This window comes from Phytophthora infestans, genomic scaffold, assembly GCF_000142945.1.
Source record: "Phytophthora infestans T30-4 supercont1.2 genomic scaffold, whole genome shotgun sequence".
Lineage (NCBI taxonomy): Eukaryota > Oomycota > Peronosporomycetes > Peronosporales > Peronosporaceae > Phytophthora > Phytophthora infestans.
The window spans coordinates 1,400,857-1,413,800 of record NW_003303757.1 but is presented as its reverse complement, the minus strand read 5'-3'; the positions used below and the strand labels follow the sequence as shown (position 1 = coordinate 1,413,800).

Genomic DNA, 12,944 nt, shown 5'->3' with positions numbered 1-12,944 from the left:
AATTTTAATAATTATCTGAGTGTGAGGTAACTGAGTACATGTATTAATACAACTGAAGCTGGCCGTAGGAACAACGCTGAGCTAATAAATGTTGTCACTTGTACTATAAAGATAGATGGTTTTAGATTGAGCAAAAATAACTCATATGTGGTACTGCTGTAGAGTCAAAGCGTAGCGGAGGCGGAAAGACATAAGAAAAAATCTTAACCTAAACTACCGCCGCGTAGCGGCGGCGCTCGGCTAGTTCTTTGGGTATGAATTACAGTATATGTGATTTTGAAGGTACCGCTTTTTTAAAAGCGATAACGCGGATCTTTAAAGATCAAGACGTGAGAGTGATAAAGTAGGCAGCTTAAGTGCTACTAAGAACATGTATTATTAAGCGAGATTCGACAACACGGGGTTGAGTCTCTAGTGTCACCTCACTTAATTCATGAATTAAATGTTACTCGGTGGCAATCCGAATTAAAAGTGCACGCAGAGTCATCCGTTTTATTCAATCCGATCTCCGAGCGCATCTTAAACGTGAAAATACTCATAACACACAGTGTTGTCTCAACACCCGAAAAAGTCTTCTAGCACCTGTACATAAAAAAGAAGATGCACTGGGCAGTGTGACAAGTTTCGTGTGAGCCACATCAACAAATACGCCAGCCTCCCTGCGAGGCAGGCACACAATCTGCAAGCATACATAATGAAGGGATGGCGTACCGGTAAGGGCTTTACCGTCGCGCTCGACCGGAGGGAGGGTGCCTCGCCACGCTGTCAAGCACATGGAAGAAAAGGAAAAGACGCATGCCATGACGGTGCCACCGGAGAAGGCTGCAGGAAGAAAGGGGGGCTTATGAGGACGAAGAGTGAACGGTGGGGTTTGTCTGCAGTATGCTGGATCAGTGCTATATCAGGAAGGGAGGTTCTGGGTGAAACTGCAGGGCGAATGCCACTTCGCTGCCAATCGAAGCCAGCCAGAAGGACCTGCCTCGTTGGTGGTGCTGAGTATAAGCTGGGCGGCATGCGTCATGACACTGCTGCATGCAAGTTGGAAGTGGAGAGGCTACAAACGGGGACTGGGGAGCCAGACGCCCCCAGTCAGGCTCAAGCCCACAGCTTTGTCAAGCCGGACGTCCACTGGAAGAAGAAGGGTATCGGGAATAATTGCGTACTAACCAAGATAAGCCCACCAGTATAAATCAACGATGGGAGATGCGTGGCGCCGCACAGATCTCCGCAAGCAAACGATGTCGTACGGATAATGTGCATGATATCAAGTATTAGTGATATGGAATAATGAGCAGTGCTATAGCAGTTAGCAATAACTAATACTTGTCAAGCGCGTGTCTGTTTGCTGTAGGTCGTCCAGCGAGTATGATTTCTCGCTGGTCCACGGTAGTAAAGCGTCTGCCGCTCATCACTGTCTGCAATACCTCGGAGCCGGAGGCCATAGCCCAATAAATGCAATGGGCATACTTGAAGAAGTAGTTGCACGGACACATGCGCAGGTTCAGATCAACAGCCCATTCGGTTGGTGGCATATCCTTCACCTCCATTCTAGCAGTATGGACGCCTTCCTGTGCTGATACTAACAGTTTCTCTTGTGACTTGCCAACTTGTATTTCATAGACACGAGGGCAGAGCACCGACACCACACAGATAGCTCCTTCAGAGGTGGCAGTGGTTCGTCAGTCAAGAATGCAATCGAGATCCGAGCTGGCGCATATTCATATACGTGTCCAGCGCGCTCCAGCTCACGTGTGCGAGTCTTTTGCTTGGATTGGGCTACCGGCAGCTGACGGAACGGCGTCGTCATGATAGATTCAACAGCACAGCAAGCTAATAGCGGGGTGAGAAGCGCTTTAACCTTCTACCTCCGACGGCGAGTATAGTCTCACTTCAAAACTTTGTTGAACTGCTCACATGGATTGTTTGTTTTAGCAAAGCCACTAGGGGTCCAGTAGCACTGCCAACGGGTTGCATGCCCTGTCACCCAGATCTTATTGAAGTATGAACGCAAAATGTGTCAAGAGTGGGGTATCGCTCCACGTCTCCAGCGTAGCGATGCGGACACGGTCATACTCTTTTTGGGTTCGTGTGAAGTGCATATCAAATACGTCTCGCATGACGGTTTCGCTTAGCGCTGATGGTAGCTTTTGGATGTGTTGGTATACTTTTGCGACAACGCGATACCAGCACATGAGATGCACGTACGCATTATCCATGTGAAACACTTGCGCGACTGCGGAGAACATTGCAGCTTCTGCGTCCGTCATTTTGTATCTTTTTTGTAGCTGCGTACCCATCACTTGTAGAAAATTTGACGAAGAGAAACCATCATTGTGACGTACACTTCTTCCGTCCGCTGGGAGACCACAAACAGAGCCAGCAAATGAAACAATCGAAGTCGGTCGGAAATGTCCACAGCCACTACGGCGTAATGCGACGAATTCGATTTAAACGTAGCGTCTACATGTAGCACGAAAGTGCTGGGGTTGCGAGCGGCTCGTCTAACAAGAGACTTTGACGTCACTCCGACGATGAACGGATCGTCATCTGTTCCCCGGCCGACATGGGGTACACCTAAATTCGTTTACCGCCCAGAAAATGTAAATCCCACACTGTCCTCTTCCTCACCAGTGTAGACTGAGTTGCGCACTTTATCTTCGATGAGATCGTGGTAGTCATTGAAGCTGAGGTGGTGTTTCTTGTAGTTTCCCACAAAGCGCTGGACTGTGGCTAATGCCGGCAGCCGCTTTTCATCCAGGTCGAAGCGGCGCATCATTCCATTGCGGATACGGGAGAGATTAAGCCTTTGAACCGCTAACGCTGGAGCGAAGGCTTTCATAGGCTCAGTTAGTCGAGGCTTCCGAGCGGGGCGCGCCTGCGTTACGTGCGATTCAACCTCGGCAAGAACATGATATTTAGTGCTTCACTCGTCTCTAGCTTGCCGCTTCAAGGGCACTTGGTGTAGGGAGATGCAGCCTTGCACGCTGAGGAGTGGCAGGTAAGAAGCTGTGACATCTTGTGGCGCGGCATGATCTCAGCGCAGAGATTGCAAGGTCGAACGTTACTCTTGGTGATTTTGTAGGTGACAAACGACTGCACCAAAATTTCAGCATCGTGCTTGAGTAGGTTGTTGACAAGGTTAGCCACTGCAGCTTCGGTGTCATGGTCAGGAGTAGCTAGGGGCACTTGGTCGAGGTAGAAAATTGAGAAGTGATGCGTATAGCTAAGAAAAGGGTAATCGTACATATATATTTGGCTTGAAAATTTTTGTATGAGAGGACCGGATTGGTGCAAAGTCACTGTGGTGCCCTTAACAACAATACGAGTGGTTCTGGGCCAGTCATTTGTGTCGTAGAGAAAAATGCGGTACTTCACACAACAATTAGTGTGACACGGCATGTACACTCCTGGACACAATTATACGGCCACCTCGTCGAGTGCCTCAATTTTTATTTTTTGACGGTGCGGTCGGTTTTCACACAAGCTGCAAACCATGCTTCAAAATAGCAAAGATGTGCTAACACTCGCGTTTTGCACTTTATAGGGAGGCTCACTTACAAAAAAGAGATTTGTCAAGCTGGACACAACTTACGGCCACCTTCAGCACAATGCAAAAACCTTTATAAAATAAAACATGTGCCATTTTGGCTGACAAGAAATTTGTATGGGCTGAGTTTTTGTATGCGATTAAATGGACACTATGGATCGAAAGCTCAAAGTACACCTTTGCCAATCCAAACTGGTGGCAGTGTAAACCAAAACGGAGTGAAGTAACCGAAGTAGCATCTAAATTTGAGGAATAATTTTACAAAATTAGGTTTTAGAGCAATATAGATTTAGTGCTGTACAAACTGGCAAGAACACGAGTGACACATCCAGCAATACGAACTACGGGCGCGCTGCGGAATGGGATACACACAAAGATGTAAGGGGGGCGTGAAAGCTGCGTATGGGCGCCAGAACAGGAGAGTGTGGGTGCACACAGTGACCTCTCAGCTTGTACAGCCTGCATACAGGGACCAAGACGGCCAGCAACCCGATTAGACAGAGTACAGGGCTTTAAGCTGCGCTTGCAGATGTCAACCAGCCGTGGGGAATGGAAGGAGAGGGGTTGCAGCTCTGAGTTTGCGTCTCAAGAACGGCGCTCAGCGATTGACGTGCCATCAAGCGCTCGTGTTGGGGCTGCTTGCCTGGACGGTCAGCGTTAAGAAGAGCTCGTACACTTCTAACGGCGTCCGGTGCGGAGCGCTCGTGGCTATAGCCAATGCACTAATGTAATGTACGTGGTGCATGTGCAGTACTGTACTGTAGAAGATAAGATACTCTTATCGAGGCGACCATCGAACAAGATATATTCATCATTTTGCTTTACACTAAATTCGCATTGGTCTGGATTAATTTTGGGGATTTCTAATTTTTTAAAAAATAAACTTCTAAATAAGGGACACTCCGTTTTGGTTTACACTACCACCAGTTTGGATTGGCAAAAGTGTAGTTGCATGGGGGTGTACACAATAGTATTATATGTAGCGTGTTAAAATCAATATCGATCAAGCAAAGGTGCAAGTGCAACACGTTACATACAGTACACTCCCATGCAACTACTTTAAGCTTTCGATCCATAGTGTCCATTTAATCGCATACAAAAACTCAGCCCATACAAATTTCTAGTCAGCCAAAATGGCACATGTTTTATTTTATAAAGGTTTTTGCATTGTGCTGAAGGTGGCCGTAAGTTGTGTCCAGCTTGACAAATCTCGTTTTTGTAAGTGAGCCTCCCTATAAAGTGCAAAAACGAGAGCGTTAGCACATCTTTGCTTTTTTTACATGTTTTGCAACTTGTGTGAAAACCGCACCGTCAAATAATAAAAATTGACTGAGTTATGGGCGACGAGGTGGCCGTATAATTGTGTCCAGGAGAGGAATTTCCATAATCCAGTACTAATGTACTGGATTCTGAAAATCGGCGAGCTAATTCAGAATTTTGAATAGAAGAACAGTCCAGCCCGGTAAGTTCGCGCCTCGTAAAAATCCAGTACACTGTTTAAGTACGCACACCTGACAGCAAATATTGCAGCATCTTATGAGCGAAGTATTTTAATTATATACTCGACAGGTAATGAGATGAAGCATGTGTCCAGTATTCAACTAAAAGTGTCCTGATAAGAAACCTGACCAATTTTTAAAATAGGCATAGAATGAAACTTGGACACAGTCTCATATGCGATTGTGTCCTGGAAAATATTTTTTCAATGATAAAATTTAAAAGTAATTTTGCCAATACAATTTATTTATAGTCACCTCCTTTAAGAAAAAACAGTACAGTAGTCTGTCCGACGTCATTACCAAAATGACACGACAGGGGGCGGAGGGCACATACCAAAGCTCACATAAAACACTTTAATACAAAAATAACCAACAGCCATGTGCAAGTTAATTCTGCGAATTAACATGGGATCCTACCAAAAACCTTCCGTGGAAGCTCAAAGTCGACTTTGAGTTTGAGACCATCGACTGCGTGTGGCTTTACCAACCAACAAGAGGAAGACGGCGCAAAAGACTACCTACACGACGCAGCGAACGCGTAGCGAATCAGGAGTAACGACTAGCTTAAGCTCGTAAAAATTAAAACACGAACTTGAAATGTCGCGATAACCAACCCATTGCACCAGATAAAACTCTAAATAATGAATTCAACGCTTGGCGTAGTGGCGTTCTACATCGTAGAACTCTTCGCTCCTTCCGCTTGAGCAGGACGTTGCGCCGTGCCTTCTGCAGCATCAGTCTCATCGATACGTGCGTCGGCAGTTAGTTCTGGAGGAGAATGCGCATTTGACGGACAACGTGCTGTTGGACCAGGAGTGTACCGGTATCTGTGTGCTGTGAGTATAGTGGGTGTTTATGACAGATTGTGTGTAATTAGAGGGTGTTCTCCTTTTAAACAAGAGTTTATCGATACTTTTAATATTTCATAACAAGCAACGTCAGTAGTATTTCATCAGTTTCCCACTTTCCACCTTAAATCTCTGCCGGTGCGGTTAGCACAAATCCCCCGTTCCTCTGTCTTCTCTTGACAGCAACCATGGCTAGTGCCCACAGAATCACCGCCCAGAGCATCCAGAGCACCGACAGGAGCATGAAGTTCTTGAGTCTGTGAGCTATAAAACTTACCTGCGTGTCGAGCGCCAGTGCATTGCAGTCTGCCAGTGTCCGGTGCCCCCATCTACGAGCCACCGTCCACTGCCAGTGTCTGCAAAGACACATCCCAAGGACACTCATGCGCCTGGCAGTGCAGCTTGCGGCTGCACTACAACCGGCTACACTGAGTACACATGCGTGCAATGGCGAAGGACTATACCAAGGACTGTATGCACAAGGACATCGTTGGCTGTGCGCTGCCAAGATGGTGTACTCAAACGAGAGTGCATTTATCTAGAGTTTAGTATTGACTTATTTGCTATTTGTATACTAATCTACTTTTGCGGTACAGCGGTGTTCTGGCGGAGGCTGCTCCACACTTTGCGTTTTGACGCCTGCCGCTCACCAGAGAGCAGCAGAGAAGAGCAGCCTCGCCAGACACCGCAGTCCTGTCGCGGCCTTTTGCCTGGCACTTACGTGCTTACGTTACTTCCTGATTAGTTTCCTAAAGTTGACATTTAAGCGTATTTACATTTAAATGGCTCCTACTCTTAGAAGCGATCGACACATGGAGAACAATCCCCCCGTGACGAACCCTACGTCACCACTGGTTATGAGCCCAATCAGGGCGCAGTCTGCGACTGATGTGGCTGCTGGCGTTCCATACACAAGTTCTGGAATTTCGACCAATCAAGATCAAGCTTCAACCCCATTGGCAGGAAATTCAAGCTTGAACAATGACGCAACACTGTCGCACAGTGATGCAGAACGACTAATTCGTTTATTGGCTGGAATCCCGGGTGGCCGCCCGTTATTCCAAATGTTACTCGAAAGTATGCATAAACTTTCGTCGACGAACACGGAAGAATCCGTGCCAGTTGACAATCCTCCCCAGTCGCCGCTAAACCAACAAAACGGCGACCGAGACCCCGACGATCCGTGGCGCCCTCTAGACAACATGAACCCTACTGGCCGCTACAACGACGGCGAGCTGGCTGAGTACACCAAGGTCCTCATCAACTCGCCTCCGATCAAGCTGCCCAAGCTCCATCTGAAAGGCGACTACAAGGCCTGGAAGAGCGAGGTGCCGTTGCACTTCGAGCCGAAGATGCTGGGAGACATCACCTATGGCCCTGAGCGTTACGATGCAGTAGAAGGCATGCGTCGTGACAAATATCGCGTGTGGTACAAGTCGCGCAAGAACAAGGCGTTCTCAGCACTGGCGTTGTCGCTGTCTGTTGACCTACGTACGACGTTCAAGATCGACGACATCCACGACAACATGGACGCCGCCGCTATGCTCTACGATGCGATTACGCAGCACTTTGAGGCTGGAGATGCCATTAATCCTGATTACCTACTGCAAGAGCTAGTGACGCGCCGGCTCAAGCCAAACGAGTCAGTATCGCAGTATGCTGACGACATTGCAAAGAAGGTGACACTTCTACATCAAGCTAATGGTGAGTTTGCTGAGTGGCAACATGCAAGCCTACTACTGTCAAACAGCGTAGAAGCGTTTAAAGATCTCGCCCGTGAACACGGCGATTAGCTTAACAACCATGATCGTAAGACACTTACACTTGCTGAAGCTTTACAACGACTACGCGCTGCTGAACACCAGCGTGACCAGCTGCGTGCACAGACCAGACAACCGGTCGTGCACTCAATGCAAGTTGCTCATGTCGGAACGGACCAAGGACAAGGTCAAGCCCGAGGACGCAAGCGCAACAAGCAACAGCGCAAGCGATCCAAGGGCGTTGCAGATAAGAAGCAGCGCACAAACTGCGCGAACTGTCAAGGAGAGGGACATTGGTATGCCGAGTGTACGGCTCTCACTGGCCAGCAACTGAAGCCAGAGCTCGCGAGAAAGCTGCAAGAGAGACAACCAAGGGCTCCCGTGTCGCTGGTGAGCTCCGTACGTCGTGTGGATGCGGTAGCGTTGAAAGAAGATGGCCAAGGACTGTTTGCTGGCCTATCACTATGCGATGCGAATGCGATTGACCTCACGGATGGTGCTGCCCTATTGCCTACGGCTACGCAATCACCTGCATGGTCACTAACGTCTCCTGCGGATAGTGAAGAAGGAGGAGAGCGTCGTGTTGTTGAAGGGGTGCGGGCAAGTACGCAACGCACTCAATCGTCGGTTGCGCAAGCAACGCAGCGACTGCAGCTGCAAGTTGGAGTTCCTGTTCAGCACATACAAGTTGGAGGACAAGGACTACAACAACGACAGTCAACCTCACTGCCTACACTGCAAGCACCAGCTGTAGCTGTGCAAACTGCCATACAATCTGCGGTACAACCTGAAGTGCAACCTACTGGACAACCTGCTGTTCAACAGGGTGTACAAGCTACTGTACTGTAAAACATGCAACCTACTGTATCGAGTACTGCGCAGACTCAGTGGGAGGGCAATCAGTCTACAGCTGGATCGGTGCCTACGTGGGAATCAGTCATCTACTACTTGAAGCAAGGACTGTCGAGTAACTCGAAAGGGCCTACACTTGAGCCATGGCGCAATCAAGCTGAACCACAAGGGGGTTCGGCTGTGCCGGGGGATAGCTGTCGAGGTCCTGATGTCGGGTTTAACAGACGCCAAGAACCAGGGATGCGCAATGATTACAGACCTAACTTGGAGAGCGCGTACGAGAGAGGACTCTGGAGTCAAGATGTTGGACACTTTGACCCTCCTATTCAAAAACGAGGACGAAGTCGTTCACCACCCCGATTCTTCAATCGAGAACGAACTCCACCAAGAGGAAGAAGCCGTTCTCCGTCAATGCGAGGACGTGAACCAAGAGGGAATCCAGGGCGCTATCGATCTCCACCGCGTCAGCAGCAGTGGCGTAACGAGAGACCGAGTCGCTATGAGCCGCCACCCCAACGTGATGATCGACTGAGTCGCTATGGACCGTCGTCTCCGCAGCAGCAGTGGCGTGACAATCATTCGAGAGGACGAGGACCTTCACCTCGACGTGACAATTTCCAAGGGCGGAACATGTCTCCACGTCGATTTGAAGACCGTCGTGAGAGCAGACCACCCAACTCTCGTCAAGTCAACGCTGTGAACCAGAACCAAGGTATGCAATCAGCTCAGTCTGAATTTGTGGAGTGGATACTTGATTCAGGATCCCCAGGCAAATGTCTGTGGTGACCTGTCATTGTTTACTACCATAAGGGAAGACCAAGCTAGTCGACTTGACTTTGCGAATGGCACACTGAACACACTTCTGTTTGTGGGTCTGTGCTATTGCGTGTTGTTAACCAGGCAACTGGCCAGCTCGAGTACCGTCTCCTGGACGACGTGGTGTACACACCGAACGCGAAGGTGAACATCATTAGTTTGGTCTACCTACAAACGAAGGGCAACTTCAAGTTGACATGCTCAGAGGACCAACAAACTGCTTGGATCTCCAAGCCAAGCACATCACTCAAGTTCATGATGCGTGACAGTATCTACCTACTACGTGCAGAAAGAGTGACTGGAGTGATGGTGATGGCGGGTATAAAAGAGGACATGGACAGCAAGAAAGCCATGGAGCTGCTTCATCAACGATTTGGTCATATGAGCATGGAGACGGTGAAAGTGTTGGCAAACAAACTCGATGTTGGAGTTAAGATGAATGCAAAAGGTCTGACTTCCTACGAGTGCGTTGCTTGTGCTGCCAGTAAGGCGAAAAGAATGTCTTATAAACGGATTCCATCGCGGAAGTCCGAACCTCTGGAGACTCTCATGATGGACATTTGCTCTGTAAACGAACAGTCTGTGGATGGAGCTACAATGTTTCTCTTTATCATCGATGAGTCTACAAGGTACAAGTGGCCGTTCCTACTCAAGAAGAAGAGTGAAGCAACGTTCCACATCAAGGTCCTGCTGAACAGGCTGCGAGCTCGCTTTCCTGAGAAGAAGGTGCGACGAGTACACTCTGACCAAGGAGGTGAATTTGCAAGCAAGGAACTAAGTGACTACTGCGTCGACCAAGGGATTGAGCAGCAGTTTACGAACGCCTATTCTCCTCAAGAGAACGGCATTGTGGAGCGTGCTAACGGCGTGGTTCTACCAAGGATCAGAGCGATGCTGATGGCTACACACATGCCCAACTCCTTGTGGGGAGAAGCCTTCCTGCATGTGGTGACGACGTTGAACTGGTTGCCCACCAAGCCCTTAGGATTGGTGTCCCCGCACCAGAAACTGTACGAATCGGAGCCCATGCTGGATGATTTGCGTACTTGGGGCTGTCTGGCACACGTGCGTGTTCCCCCTGAGTCAAGACAAGCGAAAGAGAAGCTGGAAGCAAGGGCAAGACTGTGTTTATTACTGGGTTATAGCGAATCGACCCTAGGCTACAAGTTCATTGACCTGGTGACAGCTCAAGTGGTGACAGCTCGTAGTGGGAATGTGAAGTTCCATGAAGAGTTCACGACCGATGGCATCTACATGAAGCATCTATTAGAGAACGCATTCTTTGATGGTGATCATACTCTACTCGAGACTGTACCTGTGGCGCGCATCAAGACCAACATGGAGACGTACCTTCCAGGTTGGAGTGACGGCATCTCTAGTGCGTAGAAGCCACTTGAGGCGGTACCACTTGCTGACGAACCTGCAGAAACTGAGTTAAGTTCAAGTGGGAGTTTGTCAATCGTTGACGCACCTGTGAGCAAGGACAGTGCGGAGACTGCTGGTGTTGCAGCACCAGCCGTGTTGCAGGATCCTGCTGAAGAAACCGAGAAGGGTTTGGAAGTGAGGAAGCGCAAGAGACGCAGAATAAAGAAGAAACCTGCAATGGTGGAGAAAGAGACAAGTGGCTTCGAGATTCAACCTCCATCAAGAGAGCCCTGCCTAAAGCGACCAAGAAGGAAGCAGAAGGCGAACGTTCGATTGTCGGATTACGTGGTAGGCCTAGTGCAGGCTATGACTACGGATGTGCAGATTCCGACGACGTACAAACAAGCACATGCAAGCAAGTACTGACAGCAGTGGAGAGCTGCAATGTTGGTGGAACTTCAATCGTTGAAGGGTCACAAGACCTGGAAACTTGTACCCCGCAAAGATGCCAAGAAAGTGAAGGTGATAACGTGTAGGTGGGTCTTTGCTGTGAAGCGAGATGAGCGTGGACGAATCAAACGATTCAAAGCGCGACTAGTGATCCATGGATTCAAACAGCAGCTTGGGATTAACTACTCTGAGACCTATGCACCTGTGATCCGGGTCGAAACCATACGTGCGGCTATCAACTACGCTGTACAAAGAGGTTGGGAGGTGTTGCAATTCGACGTGAAGACGGCTTTTCTGTATGGGGACTTGGACGAGACTATCTTCATGGAGCAGCCTCCTGGCTTCCAGGTGGATGGACCTGGATCCATTTGCAGATTGTTCAAGAGCCTGTACGGATTAAAGCAAGCACCGAACGTTTGGAATCGCACGCTTCATGCGAAGCTTGTTGCGATGGGGTTTACTAGGACGGACTCTGACTATGGCCTATATGCATTGAGGAAGGATGGTGAAGTCAAGTTGCTATTGACTGTTTACGTGGACGATCTACTGCTGATGGGCTCACGTGACCTGTGTGCCACAATCGCTGCCTCACTGCAAGAGACATTCGAGCTCACGACGATGGGCACAGTCAAATATCTCTTAGGCGTCGAGATCCTGATTGACCGGCCGCGCCGGCAAATAGTGTACTGCCAGAAGCAGTACGTACTGGAGGTGTTGAAGCGTTTTCATATGGAGAACTGTAATGGCTGCGCTACACCAGAAGCTACGACGCCCTCGAAGACAGACGTGCCTGCTTCAAAGGAGTATCTTCCCTACAGAGAACTGGTGGGTGCTCTCCAGTACCTCGTTAGTGCATCGAGACCTGACATAGCTCATGCTACCCGACACCTGGGCAAGTATCTTGCGAGCTATGATCATATGCATTTCGCACAAGCCAAGAGGGTGCTGCGTTACCTGAAGGCTACATGTGACTACGGACTAGTGATGAATGTGAAGCCACAGACTGATGTGCAAGTTAGTGGCTACTCTGATGCTGATTATGCGAATGACCCTGTGGATCGACGGAGTGTCAGTGGCTACATCACTATGCTGGACGACAACGTCATCTCCTACGCATCTCGTAAGCAAGAGATCAACGCGCTCAGTACCTGTGAAGCTGAGTACGTAGCAATGGCAGAGGCGACCAAGGACTTGTTGTGGCTTGCTGGCCTATGCAAGGAGTTGAGCTGGAAGCATCCAGTACCTCAACTACTGGGAGACAATCAAGGAGCCATTGCCTTAGCTGCGAAACCTGGCAAACATTCGAAATCGAAACATATCGATAGCAAGTACCACATGATCAGACGCCATGTGGAGTTGAAGCAACTTACAAGCCAACACATCGGAACTGATGATATGGTGGCCGATATAATGACAAAGGCACTTGCAGTGGTGAAGTTCACACACTTTCGCAAGGCTATGAAAGTCTTACCTATTGTGTCGAGCGACGACAACGTATCCGAGGACATGGCTACAACTACGACTACTGCTACTGCGTTGACTACTGCTGTTGATGCGGAGGCTGTACCTGAGCGACATTGATGAAGAAGAGGGCGATCGAGTGGGAGTGCTGTTACTGAGTTGACTGCTATTGTCTTTGAGCTGCGACTACGCTACTACTAGGACTATGGCGGCAACTAGGATGCGCGTGTGTGATCGCGTCGACTTCCAAGTGCGTCGCCGAGATCAAGTGGGAGTGTGAGCTATAAAACTTACCTGCGTGTCGAGCGCCAGTGCATTGCAGTCTGCCAGTGTCCGGTGCCCCCAT

The 12,944-nt window shown here is 49.0% G+C and overlaps 1 protein-coding gene across 1 annotated transcript; it reads left to right on the top strand.

Annotated features, from left to right (window-relative positions):
- Positions 1-1,196: 1,196 nt before the first annotated feature.
- Positions 1,197-1,790, top strand: PITG_01421 (uncharacterized protein; the record flags this gene model as incomplete). The annotated part of the gene is made up of 3 exons (XM_002908042.1): positions 1,197-1,243; positions 1,352-1,521; positions 1,621-1,790. 3 exons carry the CDS (start codon positions 1,197-1,199, stop codon positions 1,788-1,790), a joined length of 387 nt encoding a protein of 128 aa, XP_002908088.1.
- Between the last annotated feature and the right edge of the window lie 11,154 nt (positions 1,791-12,944).